Source organism: Prionailurus bengalensis, chromosome C1, assembly GCF_016509475.1.
Source record: "Prionailurus bengalensis isolate Pbe53 chromosome C1, Fcat_Pben_1.1_paternal_pri, whole genome shotgun sequence".
Classification (NCBI taxonomy): domain Eukaryota; kingdom Metazoa; phylum Chordata; class Mammalia; order Carnivora; family Felidae; genus Prionailurus; species Prionailurus bengalensis.
Window position 1 is genome coordinate 213,055,863 of NC_057345.1, and position 20,391 is coordinate 213,076,253.

The 20,391-nt window shown below is 43.9% G+C and overlaps 1 protein-coding gene across 2 annotated transcripts in view; it reads right to left on the reverse strand.

Moving 5' to 3' along the window:
- DNER (delta/notch like EGF repeat containing) overlaps positions 1–20,391 on the reverse strand; it is a 322,783-nt gene that overhangs the window by 67,872 nt on the left and 234,520 nt on the right. The window contains exon 8 of one of the 2 annotated variants that reach the window (XM_043578058.1): positions 1,199–1,423. The exons of the other annotated variant lie outside the window; for it this stretch is intronic. Coding sequence (XP_043433993.1) covers positions 1,199–1,423 — 225 coding nt within the window. The remainder of the gene's footprint in view (positions 1–1,198; positions 1,424–20,391) is intronic. 2 annotated transcript variants of the gene reach the window in all.

Genomic DNA, 20,391 nt, shown 5'->3' on the forward strand with positions numbered 1-20,391 from the left:
GAGGGGCAGAGAGAGAGGGAGACACAGAATCCGAAGCAGGCTCCAGGCTCTGAGCTGTCAGCACAGAGCCCGATGGGGGGCTCAAACTCACAGACCGAGAGATCATGACCTGAGCTGAAGTTGGGTGCTTAACCGACTGAGCCACCCAGGTGCCCCGACTGTTGGACTTCAGGGGGCGGAAAGCTGATTCAGCCTAGGAGAAGATGGCAGGTGAAACGGGGTGACAGGGAGCAGGCATCTGGGTGGAAGGCACGAGCAGAACCAGGACTCAAGCAAAATTGGGGAAGTGGCTGCCATGCCGACGGGCAGGCGCCTATGAGAGGAATCACGCTTCAAAGCCTTCTGTAGGGCTAGCTCATGCACGTGTGGAGACACAGGCAGGAGAGAAGGGACACAGAAGAGCTGCCCACGTGTGTTCTTTCCAGACCACACAGGTAGATTGTGCAGACACACATTTTGACTGGTGACCCACTCTGACTTTGGAGTAGCAAAATGTACAATAATAAAAAATCAGTCAAATGCAGAGGATCTTTGGAAAATAAATGATGGGATTTTCGCACATTTGCACAGGGCGTCACAGGTCCCATGACACATACTGTGCACAGAGGAAGAATTTAAATAGATGAGAAAATTCTAAATGGATTGCGTCCTGTTTTTTATGCCTATTAGGATGGAAAAACACTCTCCATTAACCTAAGAACACAGTATTAAATGACACAGAATCCAGTAAAAGCTCTGGAGTGACCTCTAGTAAATCGTTAAAAAATAATTAAGCTGTTATGAGATTAAGCCTGTTTTTAATTTTCCTCATTTTGCTTACTTGGATTTTCTTACTTTTCCGCAATGCCTGTGAACTGCTCACGAAGAGGGAGAGGGTGTTTTTTGGAGGGCACTGGTCGGGATGAGCACTGGGTGCTGTATCGAAGCCAGTGTGACAATAAATTATATTTTAAAAAAATGAAAAACATAAATAAAAACAATTAACTGAAAAAAAACACACAAAAAACAAAAAACAAAGAAAAAAACACGAGCCCTGCCGACCATAAGCCTAAAGAGAAAGTGTGTCACAAACGAGCAGCGTTCAGTTACACGTACAAGCGAATGCACTCGACGAGCCAGCGTCGGCTCGGATGCAAGCGACGAGTTACAAGTCCGAGACTGGAGACAGAAAAGGCCTGCGGTGCACGGGGGAACCCACCTGGGTCACAGAGGCATTTGTAGCTGGTGCCCACGCTGCGGCAGGTGCCGTGCGCGCAGGGGCTGAGGGCACAGAAGTCCACCAGCTGGGCGCACGTGGGCCCCGTGAAGCCCGCACTGCAACGGCAGGTGAAGTGCACGCCGTCCGCGTGGCAGGTGCCGTTGTTCTGACACGGTGACGAGGCGCACGGGTCCACCTTTTCTTCGCAGGCCGATCCGAAGTACCCTGCCGGAAAACACAGACCCCGGGAAGGATTAAGAAAATAAAAATTAAACTGTGTTCACACAGAATAGCTAGGAGACCGGGTCCATACTTCTTCACTGTTCCCCCACTGTGAACTGATCAATGCATTTAACGGCTTCCGCGTTCGGATCACCCAACGACCCGGGTAAGGCAGGTTTTCTTAGCTTTGCGGACCGTGGGTTAAAATATTAAGCTCGTGTTTCCAGTTTGTTGAAATGTAAGACACAGGACCAATTAGATGTACAGACATACGGGGACACGAAAGTATTTACAAGTAAACAGGTGTATATGTATGCGTGTGTCCGTAGAGTCTAGAAAGATGCCAAACATAAATTAATGATGATTACCTTCAGGAAAGTGGGATTGGGGTAAGTGGAGGGCTTTCTCTTATTTCAGACACATTGTTGGGGGAAAGAGATCCCTTGCTTTGCTTCAAAAAAGATATAATTCTGAATTTAAAAAGTTAAACCCACATAAAAAAGTAAACAATGAAAAAAATCTCCCACCAATATCCCTCACACCCCATTCTTTTCTCTAGAAGCAGCCACAGTTAGCGGTTTCTTGAATATACACCTTTTTTCAAGCTGGTTACCATAATGGATAAGCTGTGTTGTATCCACAGAATGGGATATTACTCAGCAGTAAAAGGGAGCTAAGCTTCTACTCTTGCTACAGTGTGGATGCACCTCAAAAAATGACACCAGCTAAGAGAAAGCCGTTAAAAACACAACGCACAGGGGCAAGGGGCACCTGGGCAGCTCAGTCAGTTGAGCTTCCGACTCTTGATTTTGGCTCAGATCATGATCTCACAGTTTGTGGGGATGAGCCCTGGCTTGGGCTTTGCATTGGCAGTGTGGAGCCCGCTTGGGATTCTGTCTCTCTGCCCCCACCCCCAGGCTTGCTCACACGCTCTCTCTCTCTCTCTCAAAAATAAATAAATAAACATTAAAAAAACCCAACACATATTGTGTGACTCCACTTATAAGAAATGTCCAGAAAAAACAAATCTAGACAGAAAACAGATCGGTGCTTGCCTGGGGCTGGGTGGGAAGAGGGACTGACTTTGGCCATGAGCAGTCTTTGGGGTTGATGTAAATGTTCCAATATCGCATTGCGGTGATACATTTACTAAAATGCAGTGAGTTGTATACCTAAGATGAATGATATTTATGATATCTAAATTGTACCTTAATAAAGCATTAAAATTTTTAAAATATTAAACGTGCTAATTGCGGGGGCACCTGGGTGCTTCAGTCGTTGAGCGTCCAACTCTTGATTTCCACTTAGGTCATGATCTCATGGTTCGTGAGTTCAAGCCGAGTCATGCTCTGTGCTGACAGTGCGGAGCCAGCCTGGGATTCTCTCTCCCTCTCCCTTTGCTCCTTCCCCGCATACACTCATGCCCTCCTTCTAAAATAAATAAACTTTTTTTTTGACGTTTATTTATTTTTGAGAGACAGAGCATGAGCAGGGGAGGGGCAGAGAGAGAGAGAGAGACACAGAATCCAAAGCAGGCTCCAGGCTCTGAGCTGTCAGCACAGGGCCCGACGTGGGGTTTCAACCCAGGAACTGCTGTATCATGACCTAAGCTGAAGTCGGATGCTTAACCAGACTGAGCTCCCCAGGCACCCCAATTAATAAACTTTAAAATATATATAAATAAAATAAATGTGCTAATTATGTGGGTGATTTCTATTCTGTTTTCTGTATGTATGTTTCAGTATTTCTCAATTTAAAAAAATTATGTACAAATACGTGGGTTTGTAGGTTTGTGTGTCCATGCAGAGACTTGACAATGCTTTAGTAAAACCTAGCCTTCCTCTACCAGTTTAAGAGCAGCTTGAAAATTAAATGAAGGTTGTTCAAATTTTAGAAATAAAAGCTAAATAATTTTACTAACTAATCAGAACTCCTAGCAATGCTAGGAGTTAGCAAACTAATCAGTTTACTAATCAGAACTCCTAGCAATGCTGGCAATTTCTGTTGTTACCGTTAAAGACATGGCGAATATATTAAACAAACAAAAATAGCTCCCAGACTTAATTATCTGAAGCATCCCTCATAAATAGGCATAATCAACCTGGTAGTTTTCCAAACAGAATAGAAAATTTTTTTTTCAAAATCCAATACTATTCAACATTTTATAAAGTTCCCAGTAGTTTTTTTTTTTTAATTTTAGAGATCATATTAAAAATGTACTACATCACTTTTAATAACCCCTGAACTCCCCAAGGAGTCCCTTCATGGCCTAGAGTGGAATATAACTCCATCCTTCACGAGACGTGTTCCATTTTACTCTGACTGAAAAGGAGATACTTAATACGTATTGCCATAGGACAAACAGCGACCAAGGCAAGCCTGACCTCTCTAACCTGCTGCCTCCGCCAGAAAAGAGCTGAAATTATGTTCTTCATAAAGTTGGTGTGAGTTCTAAAAGGATATGTAGCAAAACTCCCAAAACCGCTCCTGATCTAATGCGGAATAAATGAATTCAATAAAAATGGTGATAATAACAATAGATGACATCCACTGGGGGCTCCCGTGCACAGTTGGTGCTAAGCCTTTACGTGCATTATGTCATCTAAGCCCGCCCTAACTGTATGATAGAAGAACTCTTAGTAACTCTACTTAATGATGAGACATTAGAAACACGAAGTAGCCTGTGGGGGTCTATGTAGCTAGTAGAGGGCAGAGCTGGGATTCAACGCCTGAGCTCTTACTACTTGCTCCACTGCACAGAAATCAGCAATGGGCCAATTAAGCCGTCGGCATCTAAAAACACAACCAAGACTCATCTTTTCTATCCTGTGTGTACCTTGATGGAGAAAGAAATAGGAGACTGATCGATCAAGTCAAAATTTTAAAAAAAGCAACAACACAAAGTTTAGAAAGGCACTCACGAGATTCAAGTCCATATACTCCATTACAGATATTCACATAATCCACACAGAATATCCCAAGTAGAAAGAAAGATAGTAAATACGCAAGGAGATGCGAAGGGTCGTGACTGGGGCGAGCCCATATCTCAATAAGGCCAAGAGGAGTGTGGGAAAGTCAACATAAATGAGGGCACTGGTCAGAGGCCAGAGCACGAACCGTCCTGTGTGCCTCAGTAACGAGGGCGCCTTTCATTCTGAAGCCACAGGACGTCATCTATTCACGTTTTGTTGATATCCCTAATTGCAAGCAATGTGGAGGGCGAATTAGTGGTGGTCAAGACCGGAGACGGGAAACCAGGTGTTTGCTGGCGTAATTGGGGTGAGAGGCTATGAGGAACGATTTGCAGCAATAGGGATGAAGAACGTGAGACCGACAATAAACGCTTTCACAAGCAACACGGTCGGTTCAGGCACCAATTAGATGGCGGGGGAAAGAAAGAGAAGAGAAACCAGGTAACAGGAGCCAAAAATTCAAACGTCAGCAGGGGTCAGGCAGGTAGTGTTGATGAAGGAAGTGGGGCTGTTGGAAGACAGACAGCAAGGAGCGGGAGGGACGGTGGCAAACTGCGGCACGCGTGCTCCTGGAGCGCATTCCAAAGTGGGTGGCTGTCACTCACCTGAGGCCAACCGTGCCATTTGGAAAGTGGATCCAGTTGCCAGATCTTCTGAATGTTCAAGAAATATCTGAAATCTTGATTCTTGTTTGAACCCCTCCTATTTTAAAATGTCGGTAAGTCGGGTGGGGTGGGGGGGTGGTTGCGCCTGGGTGGCTCAGTCGGTTAAGTACCCGACTTCGGCTCAGGTCGTGATCTCCTGGCTTGTGGGCTCGAACCCTGTGACAGCTCAGAGCCTGGAGCCTGCTTCAGATTCTGTGTCTCCCTCTCTCTCTGCCCCTCTGCCACTCACACTCTGGAGCGCTCTCTCTCTCTCTCTCTCTCTCTCAAAAATAAATACACATTAAAATGCTGTTGGTAAGTCATTTCTCGGGCAAGTAAAACATGTCTGTGGGCCCCTGTATATGCGCCTTCTCTGTGTGACCTAACGTTAAGCGCAGGCTTTGGAGCCAAAGGGAACTGGGGCTGAATACCATCTCTGCCCACTAGTAACTGTGGGACCGTGGGCAAGTCCTTAATCATCTTGACCTCATGTTTCTGTATTCACGGAATGGGGATGATAATGCCTACAACATATGGTTTTTATGAAGCTTAAATGAAGAACTCTGGAAAACATTTGGCACAGTGACTGGCAAATAATAAGCGTTCAGTAAGAAGCAGCTATAATTATAATGTGTTTCCAGACTGGGGCACAGTGTGGATGGTGTTGTTACCAACTGCAATGGTAAACAAGGAGGAGACTCCCAGTGCAGAGTGATGAAGTCAGCTCTGTGCATGTTGAGCTGAGGCACTTTCCTGGTTGTTCAGGACTCACTTGACTACAGATCTAGTGCTCAGGGAAAGAGATATGATGCAGAGGACATGGAGTAGGGGTCAGATGCATACAGATGGGAACCAAATTCACAGGTGTGGATGCTAACACTTGAGGCCAGTGTCTGGAAGAGAGTCCTCACTAGAACCTGACCGTGCTGTCACCCTGATCTCCGATTTTCAGCCACCATTACTATAAGAAGTAAATGTCTATTGTTTAAGCCAACCGTCTATGGTATTGTCATAGAAGCCCAAGCTAAGACACCATGGCTTTGACCAGAAAATTCTCCATTTCCATCACCTAAGCAATTGTCATCCTCTTAATGACATGACATCCTTTGTAAATGACTCACATCTTCCCTAGCCACCTCTTAAACGACCTTCCCACGAGAGAAAAAGACAAAGTTGCATAGCACAAGAAACGCAAAGCCAGGAAACCAAAGTTTGAATCTTCTTACTAGCTGTGTGACCTTGGGCAAAGTACTTAATCATTCTGTGCTTTAATTTTCTCACATAAGAAACAAGGATGACCCCTGCTGCGTAGGATTAAATAGGATGGCAGGTGGGGCTCAATACACGTTGGATTCACCTTCCTTTAAGCAGTGGTTCTGGGGAAATTCCAAATTGCCTGTACACCCAGAGTCTGTGGTCAGGGCACGGGAGAGAGGCCGGCCTGTCAGCCGATCTCTGCAACATAATCGAACTTCACATGTGCATGAATCCTTCAGGGTGGAGTCCCCGGATATATCCCAGAGGGAGCGTTCTGGAATCGAGTGGTGTTCACACGCTGATCTCAAAACACGTGCACAGCTATCGGGTCGTCCAGTAAGGCTGACAAGTGGAGGTGGGGTCCTAGAGCAAACAGTTGAGGGAAGAGGTGAGAGGCAGGGCCATCTCCGGCAGCATTTCTGCACAGGCTCCAAAGGGCAATCTGCTGAAACAGTGTCTGTTAATGGAAAACACTTGTCCATACCAGGCACCGTTCCAAGTGTTTTAGCTAAAATAACTCATTTAACCCTAGTGCGAATTCTATGAGCTGAGTACTATTACTTCCTTTTCAGATGGGTAAACAGAGGCACAGAAAGACCAAGTAACTTGCCAACATTACACAGCTAGTAAATGGCAGGGATGAGATTGGGCTCAGGCAGTCTGATTCCAAAATCCAAGCTTCTGACTGGTACTTGTTGCTGTAACGCTCGAGGTCTGGGGTGCAGCAGAAGGGCCGAGAATGTGAAGACACGTAATCCAGGATCTGTCAGAGCTCTGTCACTTGCTGGCTGGCAGAAAAGGGCCTGTTGTAGCAGAGGACGTGCAGCACAAAGGGCTTGCTGTCTCTGATATCTGTCTCCTCTGCTTTCACTGCAATTGCTCATCTGGTCACAAAGCTGCACAGAATAATGGCTACATCCGCCCGCCTCTTCTGCAGCTAGACGTAAGCCTGCACCTACATTCTGGATAATGGGATATACATGGAAACCTCTTGAGGTTGCTTCTGAGACACGTCCTTAGAAGAGAGTTGGCATGCAACTTCATTTTATCCCTTCATTCATTCTACTGTCTGGACCGTAGCTATGATGCCTGAGTTTTTTCCCACTTTGGTAGAAAAATGAGCCAGAGACAATAATGCTCAGCGAACCCCGGGAAGGGTAAATTCAAAGAAAACAAGCAAGTATATCATAGTCAAAGTACTGATCACCAAAAATTAGATTAAAAAAAATAGATTAAAAGTATCCAGGAGAAAAGACAAAATACATACACTGAACAATGAAAAGAATTACAGATGACTTTTCATTAGGATCTATGGAGGCAAAAGACAATAACATTATCTCATTAAGGTACTGAAAGAATAAACCTATCTCCAAGAATTCTATGTCCAGGGAAAATAACTTCAGATAATGGGAGTTAATTAAGACATTTTCTAGTAAACAACAGCTGAGAGAATCTCATGCCAACATATCTACCTTACTATAAAAATATGAAAGAGTGTTATTAAAGCAGAATATAAATGATAACAGATAGAAACTCAAGTTTATAGGAAGAAATAAAGAGCACTGGAAATGGTACATTTGGGGCTAGCTAAGCTTTTTTTTTCTTTATTTAAAAACAACTGGCTATTTAAAGCAAAATTAGCAACACTGAATTATGATGTTATAACCTACTTAGCAGGAAAATACAGAACAACAATATAATAAAGAATGAGGAGGGAAGTTGATAGAATTATACTGTCATTAGCTACTTTAATGCCCAGAGCAACCACTAAACAAAAATAAGAAATTAAGGGGTGCCTGGGTGGCTCAGTCAGTTGAGCGTCTGACTTCAGCCCAGGTCATGATCTCATAGTTCATGGGTTCAAGCCCCCCATCAGGCTCTGTGCTGACAGCTCGGAGCCTGGAGCCTTCTTCGGATTCTGTGTCCCCCTCTCTCTCTGCCCCTCTCCGGCTCGCACTCTGTGTCTCTGTCTCTCAAAAATGAATAAATGTAACTAAAATTTTTTTTAAAAAAGAAAGAAAAAACAAAACAAAACCAAAGACAACAGCAAAAAACAAAGATACGGCTAAAAAAGTCTACTGAAGAGAAAAAAATAATTTCTAAATACTCAATTTTCCCAAAGAGAATAAAACCTAGAACATAGGAGATGAACAGAAAACAAACAGCAATAAGGTAAACTTAGATCCCACCCTATTGATAACTGCATTGAAAAGAAATGACTAACAATGCAAAGATCGTCAGATGGACAAAAAAAGCAGGACCTAATTACATGTTCTCTAAGAGAAACTCATAAGGAGGGACATTGAACATGAAAAAATGGGCAATCTCTCAGGAAGATATAACAACCCTCAATGTGCAGACCTAGAAAGAAAAAAAAAAAAAACTGCCAGAGGGAGAAACAGATCCCGTCAGAGAAAGACTTCTTTCTTCTTACCTGATAGAATAAACTGACACAATGAGCTCGTGTCTACAATATTTCAAAACACTATGGACCATCTTGACCTAATGAATATTAATATAAAACTATACCCAGGCCAGATCGCAAATTCTTTACACATGCACATGAAACAAGTCAGTTACCTCAACAGATGTGTCAAAATCATTTGACAAAAAAATCAATGTCCATTCAATACTTGTAAAATGGGGGAAAAACTATCAGCAAACTAAAATAGAAGGTCATTTCCTCCATCTGACAGGGCATAAATGAAAACCTTCACATTTATTTTAATGTTTATTTTATTTTTGAGAGAGAGACAGAGTGTCAGCAAGGGAGGGGCAGAGAGAGAGGGAGACACAGAATCCGAAGCAGGCTCCAGGCTCTGAGCTGTCAACACAGAGCCCGATGCGGGGCTTGAACTCAGGAACCGTGAGATAGATACCTGAGTGGAAGTCAGACGCTTAACCAACTGAGCCACCCAGGTGCCCCGAAAACCTCCACATTTAACAGTGAAATAATGAGCAATCTCCCCTAAGATAGAGAACAAACCAAAGGAAAATAATTTTTTTTGTACAAATTGACAAAGGTGGCTCTATACTTTGTATCGACATGCGAGGAACCTAGAAAGCCCAAAACAATGCTGGAAAGAGGAAAAGAGACAAACTGGGAGGATTACTCTAGCTGACTTTGAAGCTTAGGATAAAGCTACAGTAATCAAACCACAATTACCTGGAGTGCCTATTGTTTGCCACGAAACCAAATTCTGATTCGTAAACCATGTCTTAGCTTCCTCATTTGTTAAAAATGGAGATGAGAGGACAGCTGTGTAAGCCAAATAGTTATACTAATAGAGGAAAAGGAAGAGGAATCTTTTTATGAATAATAATCAATTTATTGTATATTAATAATTAAGTGGTATCCACTAATATTATTATGATTAATAATTATTAGTGATAATAGGAAATATTGAGTTCTTATTATATACTAGACACTATGCTAAGCCATCGGTACCTATTATTTCGATTTATCACAACTACTGGCTCAATCAGAGTCTACTATTATCCACTTGGACAGAAGAAGGCTTAGAGAGTAGATGTCAGGGAACTCGTCCAGGGACATCAATTAGTAAGTGAGAAAAGCAAAATTCAAACTGAGGTCTGTATGACTCCACATCTGTGCTCTTAAGCCTCATGCTAGGAAGAGAATTTGTCTCAAAGCATTTGAAAAGTTGAAGGTGCTATGCTAGCAAAAGAAATTACAGCCAGATTAAACCCATCAGTATCCTAAATTCTTTAATTTAAGATGGCTTTAGAAAATGGAAATCATGGGGCCCCTGGGTGGCTCAGTCGGTTAAGCGTCCGACTTCGGCTCAGGTCATGATCTCGCGGTCTGTGAGTTCGAGCCCCGCATCGAGCTCTGTGTTGACAGCTCAGAGCCTGGAGCCTGCTTAGGATTCTGTGTCTCCTTCTCTCTCTGCCCCTCCCCAGCTCACGCTCTGTCTCTCTCTCTCTCTCTCTCTCCTTCAAAAATAAATAAACATAAAAAAAAAAAAAAGAAAAGAAAACGGAAATCATGGGCCCTTGGGTGGCTCAGTTGGTTAAGCGTCCAACTCTTGATTCTGGCTCAGGTCATGATCTGAGGGTTGTGAGATGGAACCCTGCGTTGGGCTCCTTGCAGAGCCTGTTTAAGATTCTCTCTCTTCCTCTCTCTGCCCCCTCCCCCACTTGTACTCTCTCTCTCTCTTCCTAAAAAAATTAAAGAAAAAGAAAAGAAAATGGAAATCACTTAGCACTTGTAAATTTTGAACTCTGTGCTTTTGAAATGTTCTGGGACTAACTGGTTCTCAGTATTGCCAATGCCACGTGAGGGATAGTTTTTAAATATGGTTATTAAACTTGAGTTCTAAGGAATAAACATATCACATGTACTACCAACTTCTTATAAAACCAGAAGTCATCTTTAAAATCACCCAAATACCAGATTTGGAGCCAACATGCCAACCAATGCAGGCATGGCCTCCCAACTGGCCCATTTTTTTTTTCTTTTTTTTTAAATTTCATTTTATTTTTTTCAATATATGAAATTTATTGTCAAAATGGTTTCCATACAACACCCAGTGCTCATCCCAAAAGGTGCCCTCCCCAATACCCATCACCCACCCTCCCCTCCCTCCCACCCCCCATCAACCCTCAGTTTGTTCTCAGTTTTTAAGAGTCTCTCATGCTTTGGCTCTCTCCCACTCTAACCTCTTTTTTTTTTTCCTTCCCCTCCCCCATGGGTTTCTGTCACATTTCTCAGGATCCACACAAGAGTGAAAACATATGGTATGTCTTTCTCTGTATGGCTTATTTCACTTAGCATAACACTCTCCAGTTCCATCCACGTTGCTACAAAGGGCCATATTTCGTTCTTTCTCATTGCCATGTAGTACTCCATTGTGTATATAAACCACAATTTCTTTATCCATTCATCAGTTGATGGACATTTAGGCTCTTTCCATAATTTGGCTATTGTTGAGAGTGCTGCTCTAAACATTGGGGTACAAGTGCCCCTATGCATCAGTACTCCTGTGTCCCTTGGGTAAATTCCTAGCAGTGCTATTGCTGGGTCATAGGGTAGGTCTATTTTTAATTTTCTGAGGAACCTCTACACTGCTTTCCAGAGGGGCTGCACCAATTTGCATTCCCACCAACAGTGCAAGAGGGTTCCCGTTTCTCCACATCCTCTCCAGCATCTATAGTCTCCTGATTTGTTCATTTTGGCCACTCTGACTGGCGTGAGGTGATATCTGAGTGTGGTTTTGATTTGTATTTCCCTGATAAGGAGCGACATTGAGCATCTTTTCATGTGCCTCCAACTGGCCCATCAAGGCCAGATGTTGGCTGGTTTATGGGTCTTGTTATAATACATGTTACACACAGGTGAATATGTAAGTTCTTGAAATTTTGAATCAAATCTGGCTTGTAAACAGGATACTGACTACAGAAAGCTTGAATGTTACCTGAACTGTAGTCTCAAAAACTGAACTGTAGTCCAGGTAAAGAAACAATGTATATTCAATTTCTAGATCTACAAATGAGTTCCTATGTAAGTGATCCCAAAACAGATACAGTGTTTTAGGGGTCTGATTTCCTTATGTAAAAATACAGAAGTCTGTGACTCAAAGCTAAGACAAAGATTACTAGAAAGGGCACTTCTGCGTGAATTTACAGAGCACAATGCCGTTCTGTGAGTGCTGACAGAAAGGTATCTTACACCATAAGGTAGAAAAGACCCATCTTCAGCTGAGACTCCAGCCAGTAAAGACATCAACTTTCCAAGAAACATTCTAAAAATGAGCCAAGATTTTCATTCCCCTGTTTTCTCCTCTGCCTCTCCCTTCCCCTCCACCCCCTCGGTCTCTCCGCATAGACACACACTACATACAAAGAATTCCAAACTCCACATTCAATCCTAGGAACCTCTCAGCTGTTGCCTGTTCCTGCAAAATGCTCTAACTCTAAAAGCAATTATTTTAGATAGCCTGTGGTAAAGTTTCACTTTCTATCAACATAACTCTCTTAGAGCTTTGACAAGTCAATCTATCAATAATGATCTCTTAAGGTAAATGTTTCTTGAAAATTCCACTCGCAGAATATGCAAACCAAATTAGTCACGATGGCAAAGGCTAGAGAGCTGGAAAACAAACTTTAGCATTCTTGGATTCAACCCCTTTCACGGGCACATTGAGACTCCACAACATGGAGGACAAAGGGAATACTGCTTTGTGGAATATGGTACTACAGGTAATAAAAATAATAATAGTAATGTTTCTGAAATGACTAAAAGATTAATAAATGAACCACACTGGAGAAATAACATGGGGTCCCAACTGGAACCTAATGAGCAAATATACTTGGATCTACAATCCTACTTGAAGGGTAGAAAAAGAAAAGTTATTTAATAATGTTAATCGACAGGTGCAGAGAGGATAATGAAGACAGTGATATTCCTTGTTTGCGATGGTCTCTTTCTAGTCATACAAACTTCATACAATAGACATCAGAAAACCTTGGAAAGAAAACACAATAGCCCCAGGGAAAAACTCAAACACACGGAAGCAATGCCAGCAGTCGAGAGATTGAGAACAACTCACAGAAACATGGGGAAAGTTTAGAAAAGGGTGAAAGATGAGAGGATTAAAATGGAAAACAAGACAGGACTATGCAAAAAAAAATCTAAGGAAAGAGGGGTTACTGCAACACTGTGATTTAGCTAGTTGACTGTTGCTTCAAATTCTGGATCTGAACCAGTATTTACATGAATATGCCTGCTGAGCATTTGTTACACGTGAATAAAGAAATCCACACCCTTGATATACACACATTGTGGAAATCAGATATTTGAAACCAAAGGAAACATTCCGGGACCATTTCAAGCTGCTAGACCATGAAGTCACTTGATCTAGAAAGCTATGGAGATGTCAGAAGTTTGCAGTATTAGCACTCAACAATAGCCAAATTATGGAAAGAGCCTAAATGTCCATCAACTGATGAATGGATAAAGAAATTGTGGTTTATATACACAATGGAATATTACGTGGCAATGAGAAAGAATGAAATATGGCCTTTTGTAGCAACGTGGATGGAACTGGAGAGTGTGATGCTAAGTGAAATAAGCCATACAGAGAAAGACAGATACCATATGGTTTCACTCTTAGGTGGATCCTGAGAAACTTAACAGAAACCCATGGGGGAGGGGAAGGAAAAAAAAAAAAAAAAGAGGTTAGAGTCGGAGAGAGCCAAAGCATAAGAGACTGTTAAAAACTGAGAACAAGGGGCGCCTGGGTGGCGCAGTCAGTTAAGCGTCCGACTTCAGCCAGGTCACGATCTCGCGGTCCGGGAGTTCAAGCCCCGCGTCAGGCTCTGGGCTGATGGCTCAGAGCCTGGAGCCAGTTTCCGATTCTGTGTCTCCCTCTCTCTCTGCCCCTCCCCCGTTCATGCTCTGCCTCTCTCTCTGTCCCAAAAATAAATAAACGTTGAAAAAAAAAATTAAAAAAAAAAACAAAACTGAGAACAAACTGAGGGTTGATGGGGGGTGGGAGGGAGGGGAGGGTGGGTGATGGGTATTGAGGAGGGCACCTTTTGGGATGAGCACTGGGTGTTGTATGGAAACCAATTTGACAATAAATTTCATATATTAAAAAAAAAAGAAGTTTGCAGTATTAATAAGGGGGAAACGGATTATACGATACTGGCATTCTTGCTGATGCTGTCACTTAAATACTAACTCGTGATTTCACTGTCTTGGCAAATGGTCCACATACCTGGTTGCTTCCTCTCCCCCAACCCCATGTCTAACAAATCAGTGGATATTAATAGAGTCTACCTTCAAAATGCTTCCTGAACGCAAACACTGCTTCATTTCTGCTGCCACCGCTCCAGTCAAAGCCACAATTATTTCCTCATCTTTACAACAGTTTCCTTGGATGAGATTCCCAAGTCTATTTTACCCCTACAAACAGTAAGAATATTTGCTCACAATTAAATATTATCAGTGCTTCTGATTGCTCTTAGAATAAAATTTGTACAGCCCGGCTGGGGTAACACTATGGCATGAACACTGTGCCCCCGCCTTCTCTAGGAGCTGGCCCCACCGGCCTGGCCTCCCTCCATTCAGCGCCCAGAAATGACAAGCCATTCCCCACCTAGAGCCTGGCCACATGGCACTTCTACTCCCTGGAAGTTGCCACTCCCACCTGCTTACACTTGACCTTTTCGTTCCTGGCTTTCATGTTAGGCGGGTCTGCCCTGACCACCCCATTCTGGGGACGTATCCCTTTCTTACTCTGGATCACAGAACCCCGATCACGGCCTTCGTAGCACTTTGCCAAATTTGTGATGACACAGTTGTGTTGGTTTACTTGTCTATCATCAGTCCCCCAGCCCCAACAAGAACATACGCTTCCTGGAGAAGGAGCCACATTCTTTCCTCAGCCTTGAGCCCCAGCACCTGGCATAGTGGCCACTCAGTAAATAATCACAGAATGAAGGAACAGATGAATGAAGAGATGAGTGACAGAGGACATATTCTAACAGATCTGTCACAAGGCACTAGGAAAAGGGTAAATGTTAGTCATTAGCGGTTTTGATTACAGATACACAAATGAGCAATCACTGAATCACGATGAAGGGATGAAACTTAGCTCATCTCGGTGCCTCGATGAGCAGCAAAGGGAAGCAAGGAGAAGGAAGTATCTCGACCCTCAAAGAGCTTATTCTTCAAAGAAGAGACCAGGAGGACACATCTAGAATTATGAACAGACAACCTGAGGCTGTTTCTTCTTTCTCCAAACACTTATGGAATGGTTCAGCCTGGTGTGAGGTTGGAGGGACCAGCCCAGGCCGTCTGCCCGGGATGAGCGTGTGGTACGGGCTCTAAGCGCGTCAGTGATTCAAAAGAAGGATGGATTGTGACAGGGGTGGGCGGGCCAGCAAAACCTCACGGGAGGGCTGGGTGTTGCACTGGGCCCAGAGAAAGCCCGAGATTTGGCTGGGCAGACAAGGAAGACGAATGATATTAGAATGAGCGAGGAGGTTTTGGCCAATGTTTATGGAAAACATTAATTGGGACCACACTTGCTCTGGTCCTAGGAAAGCAGACAGTTATGCAAGATAAAGAGAAAAGGGAGAACATCTAGGAAAAGCAATTACAAACCCCTACGATGTAACAGACCCAAGATGATTGCATTTACCATGTGACTTTTAATTCGTAAGAGAATCCATCTGAGAGGCTAAAAATCACCTTAAGGACTTTTTCTTTAGCAGGACAAAAAGACAAATTTAGATCTAAGAGAGAGGAAAATGAAAAATAACTAGGAAATGGTCAGAGGAGTGCTAAATCAACTTTTCCCCAGTTTAGACTAAATAGATAAGAGACCAAAGAGATAAAACTTAGGGCAGATGGGTTACATGAGCAAAAATAATTGGCTATTAATAATGGAAATTTAGGGGGTTAGCCAGAAAGTTGTGCAGTTTTCTTTGGGCACTTACTTATCTAACCTCCAGTAACAGAGACCAGCCATGTACCAGGCACTGCTTCAGACCTTAGATTTCAGTGAGGAAAACGGACAATAGAGAAGTAAAGAGATATCCTTAACTAGAGCCACATGCTACTGAGGCAGGTAAGAGGTAGAGAATACTGGGGCTGTCTTAAATACGGTGGTGAGGGAGATCTCAATGGCCTGAGGGACTGATCCAGAGTCAAGTCTGGAGCAAGGTTTCCAGCAAAAACAGCATCAGGTGCAAATGGCCCAAATAGCCTTGTGTTCTGAGGTGAATGGTGCCCCCTAGAGGACAGTCCCCAAGCCCCTGCTGTGTTTGAAGAACAGCGGGAGGCAGATGACCCTGGAAAGAAGTGGGAAGAGCAGGGAGTAGTAAGAAATGAGGTCCAAGAGGTTGCCAGGGATGTGTTGGCCCGACACCACACTTCGGGTGAGAAATTACCTGAGATCTGAGAGGCAGGGAGTGAAAACGTGGGATCTACATTTTAGAAGGGTCACTTTGCCTACTGTGTGGAGATCAGACTGTAGAGGACAAGAGTAAACCAGAAAGAAAACTCCAGAAGCTACTGTAGGAGACCAGAGGGGAACCTGGAAACCCCCAAGAGGCTGGGAATCCTGCACAAACCGTATAGCCATTCTCTCTGACGTGAACAACAAGAAATTTGCCCTGAAAGCTAGCCACAGGATTGCCTTCCGCATACGTGAAAAACGTTTCCACTCTTTGTAGAAATTGAGACTGGAGAAAAACGAAAGACAAAAAAAGATAGAAACTAAGAAATGGGACATGGGAGGGAGACACAGGTGCTGAATACCCACCTACCGCGTACTACCCAACAGCTCCAGGAGATGGGTGTCATCCTTTACACATAAGGACACTGAAGCCCGGAGGGTTAAGTAATTTTGTCCAAAGCCATCTGGAAATGGACAGAAGTGAAATTCCACACAAATATGCCCTTCTCGAATGACGTGGATTTTGAGCCTTAGTTCCTTCATCTGCTTAAACAAAAATGACCCTCATTTTCATGAATTTCATACATGCTGATACGTGACAATACGTGGCATAGCACAGTTTCCACTTGCACGCAGAGAACACCGAGGGAGCGAACGCCCGAGAGAACTCTGTGTTCTTCAGCCACAGAGGTTCTCAGCCCTGGTTGCAGGCTGGAACCACTGGAGAGCTTTGAAAATGATGCCTGGTTCCCACCTCGGGGATACTGACTTGACTGGTCGGGGGTGGGGCCTGCCATCAGGATTTTTCTTAAGGAGAAGGTACCTTTCCTTCATACGGTTCATTTTCTGCTGGTAGCCACAGAGTTTCTTGTATTTAGTCATGAGGAAGAAAATGTATAAACTACTGTTACATTTCATAACTGTCTTTTTGCTCTGAACCAATACAGATCTGTCTTTGCACCCAGTGCCATCACATTCGACCACTGCAGCATGAATTCACTACTTCTACTCTCCTAACTTTCATTGATTATCCTTAATTGTGACAACTATACACGGACTTCCCTCTGGGAAGCAACATACCTCTTCTCTCAGCCCCTAAGAGTTTGGCTCCAAGAGTGACTTTGTGTCTGAGACTTGGCCAGCCAAAGCAGTCCATTCCCTGGCCAGTGGTAAGCCAATGTCTCAAGTCAGAACACTCTGAATCAGCCCCGTGGCTTTTGCTGGGAGAAGACAAACTCTTCCCCACCCACCTTCAGAATGGAGCCAACACAGGAAAGCAGAAGGAAGACTGCTAGAGAGAGAAAAATGCAGGCTTGCTGACATTATTTGAGCTTCTGGATCAAGCCATGCCTGAATTCATCATGCATATTTGCTACAGAGCCAGTACACTCCTCCCCCCACCCCCCGCCCCTCACATTTTCTGGTCTATTTATCTATTGTTGAAAAATCACGATTTTTAATGGATACAGACGTGCTGTAAAAGTTATTCTGTGTGAAAACAAAAGGCTATCGCCTTTGCCTAGTCAATCCTCCTGATAAAAAGTAATTGATTGGGGCGCCTGGGTGGCTCAGTCGGTTAAGCGTCCGACTTCAGCTCAGGTCACGATCTCGCGGTCCGTGAGTTCGAGCCCCGCGTCGGGCTCTGGGCTGATGGCTCGGAGCCTGGAGCCTGTTTCCGATTCTGTGTCTCCCTCTCTCTCTGCCCCTCCCCCGTTCATGCTCTGTCTCTCTCTGTCTCAAAAATAAATAAACGTTAAAAAAAATTTTTTTTTTAAAGTAATTCATTAAAAATAATAAATGGATGGTAAGAGTAAGGGAAAGACAGATACTCAAGGGCAGCTACGGTCTGAGGAGATGGGGAAACACAAAGAAGACACCTTCACAAATGAGAGAATTCTCAAAGACTTCAAACAGAAGATGAGGGTTGCTGTTTCTTTTTTTTTTTTTTTTTTTTTTCTAATTTCCTGGGATTTCTTCAACTGGGTCTCACCTCTGCAACTGGACCACAAGGTTTCCAGGTTTACAAAAGTTACATACAACTTCGTGAGCCTCTGTCCTAAGGAAACAGATGAAAAACACACAAAAAATACACGTACAAAATATTCTTCACAACACGATAAAAAAAAAAAAAAATAGCCAAAAAAAGGAACCTCAATGTCCCCTTTGCAAACTCCATTTCCTCAGGGATCCCAGAGGTGGCGTTCCTCATTTTGTCCTGGTCAGTCTTTCCTTCCCCACTGGGTGCTTCCCCTGGGCGGCTTCACACAAGCCCGTGGCTCAGATTAGGCTCTGGACTCAACCTCTCAAACTTAACCTCTCCAGACCAGCACTCTCTCCATGCTTCAGGTTCACTTACTTAGGGGACTGCTCGATGCTTCCTCTGGATGTTTCATGGGTTCGTTCAATTCATGTCCCATATGGAACTTCCCATCCTCTCCTCAAAGCTGCTCGCCATCCCGCAGCACCCCATACATGCACTTGCCTACAGCTTTCTGAAGTCTGGCTTGTCCCTGTGGTCCCTCTCCTCCTTCTCCTTCTTCAGCCAGTCTGTCCACTTCTGTCTCCACTGTCACCTCCCCATTTCATCCCACCGTGACTGCTCACCTAAATTACTGTGGGAGGTTCCAAACAGGGTTCTCTGACTCTTGTCCTCCTCTGATCCATTATTCCCCCTTCAGCCACTGTAATTTCTCCCAAACGCTAAAGCTCTGCCCCTCCCCTGCTGAAACTAATCACGGTGCCACCCCCCCCCCCCCACAACACTGTCGGGTGGAGTCTGATCCCTTTGTCGTGAGTTTGAAGCCCTGATCCCCTTGTGGTGGTGTTTGAAGGCCTGATCCCCTTGTCGTGTGTTTGAAGGCCTGCTGGGCTGGCTTCTACGCCAGTCCCTCACCCATGCCGCCCACACTCCGTCACATTCTGCGTACGGCTCTGCTGAGCTCCATTTTGTTCTTCAAACCTGGCACCCCCTCTCTGCTGCACCTTCCCGCATGCTATCGATGCTATCGATGTTCTCTTCCTGGGAGACTGTCCTCTCCCCACCGGCCTAACTTACTCATCTTGGTGCTGCCTTCCCTTCAGGTCTCTGTGGAAACATCACTTCCCTTGGAACATTTTCTGACTTTTCTTCTAGCCCCCGGTCTGGGTGGGGGGCCCCCTTCCGAAGCACACTGGATCATCCCAGCAGAGCTCGGCCACATCCCTGATCACATGTCTACACTGTCTCAAAAACCACAAACCAGAGCTCCATCTGTCTTGTTCACTCCTAGATCCCTCATCATTAGCACAGTAAGTGCCGCAAAGTAGGTGATCAATAAATAGTACGTGGACGATTAGGTCGTTCATTAAATCCATTATGCCACATTCATATGATGGTATAAAATGCAGCCACTAAGAACAGTTCTTTAAGAAAATAATGAACGATAACATTTGGAACACATTGTTCAGTTTAAGAAGCTCATTACAAACGAGAATGCACAGTAAGATCCAATTTTAGTTTTTCCAAATGCACATGAAAAAGAGACTTCAAAGATAGTTGCCTAAAATTCAAAGTGATCTCTCATGGGGATGGAATCATACGGGTGTTTCTTTTACTTTGAGCTCATCTGAGCATTGGATTCTCTGATAGCGAAGGGAAAAATGATAAAACTATTTAAAGTGTGATATGAAGTCCCAGACTGTAACAGAGCAGAGGGTGATGGTCAAATACAGTGAGAGAAGACAGTGGTGACATCAGCCCACATGCATGCCCGGATGTACAGTGACCAGATGCATTACTCAGTGTAGAGTCAGGAGCTGAAGGTGAGGAAGGGACAAGGTCTTCATATAAATTACAACCAAACATACTTGGGGCAATTAGAAGACAATTGGAAAATGCTTCAAGAATGGGCTATGTGATAGGAGGGGAAACCTAAGCATCTATCTTTGGGGCCCTTTCATCAGTATGACATCAGGTCTCAGGACATGAGAACTTGGTTGGAAAAACCAAGCCAAAGAAAGAACTATTTAGCCAAAAATGGAAGATGATAAACATTCTTCTACTTTCACAGCTGTGTGGGTGTTCAATTCTCTTAGGCCAGGTCTCTCTGTCGGCCCCACCTTAACACGCTTATAGGACTCTGAGCCCAGATCTGAACTGTTCACAATAAGACCCAGGACCACATCGCATG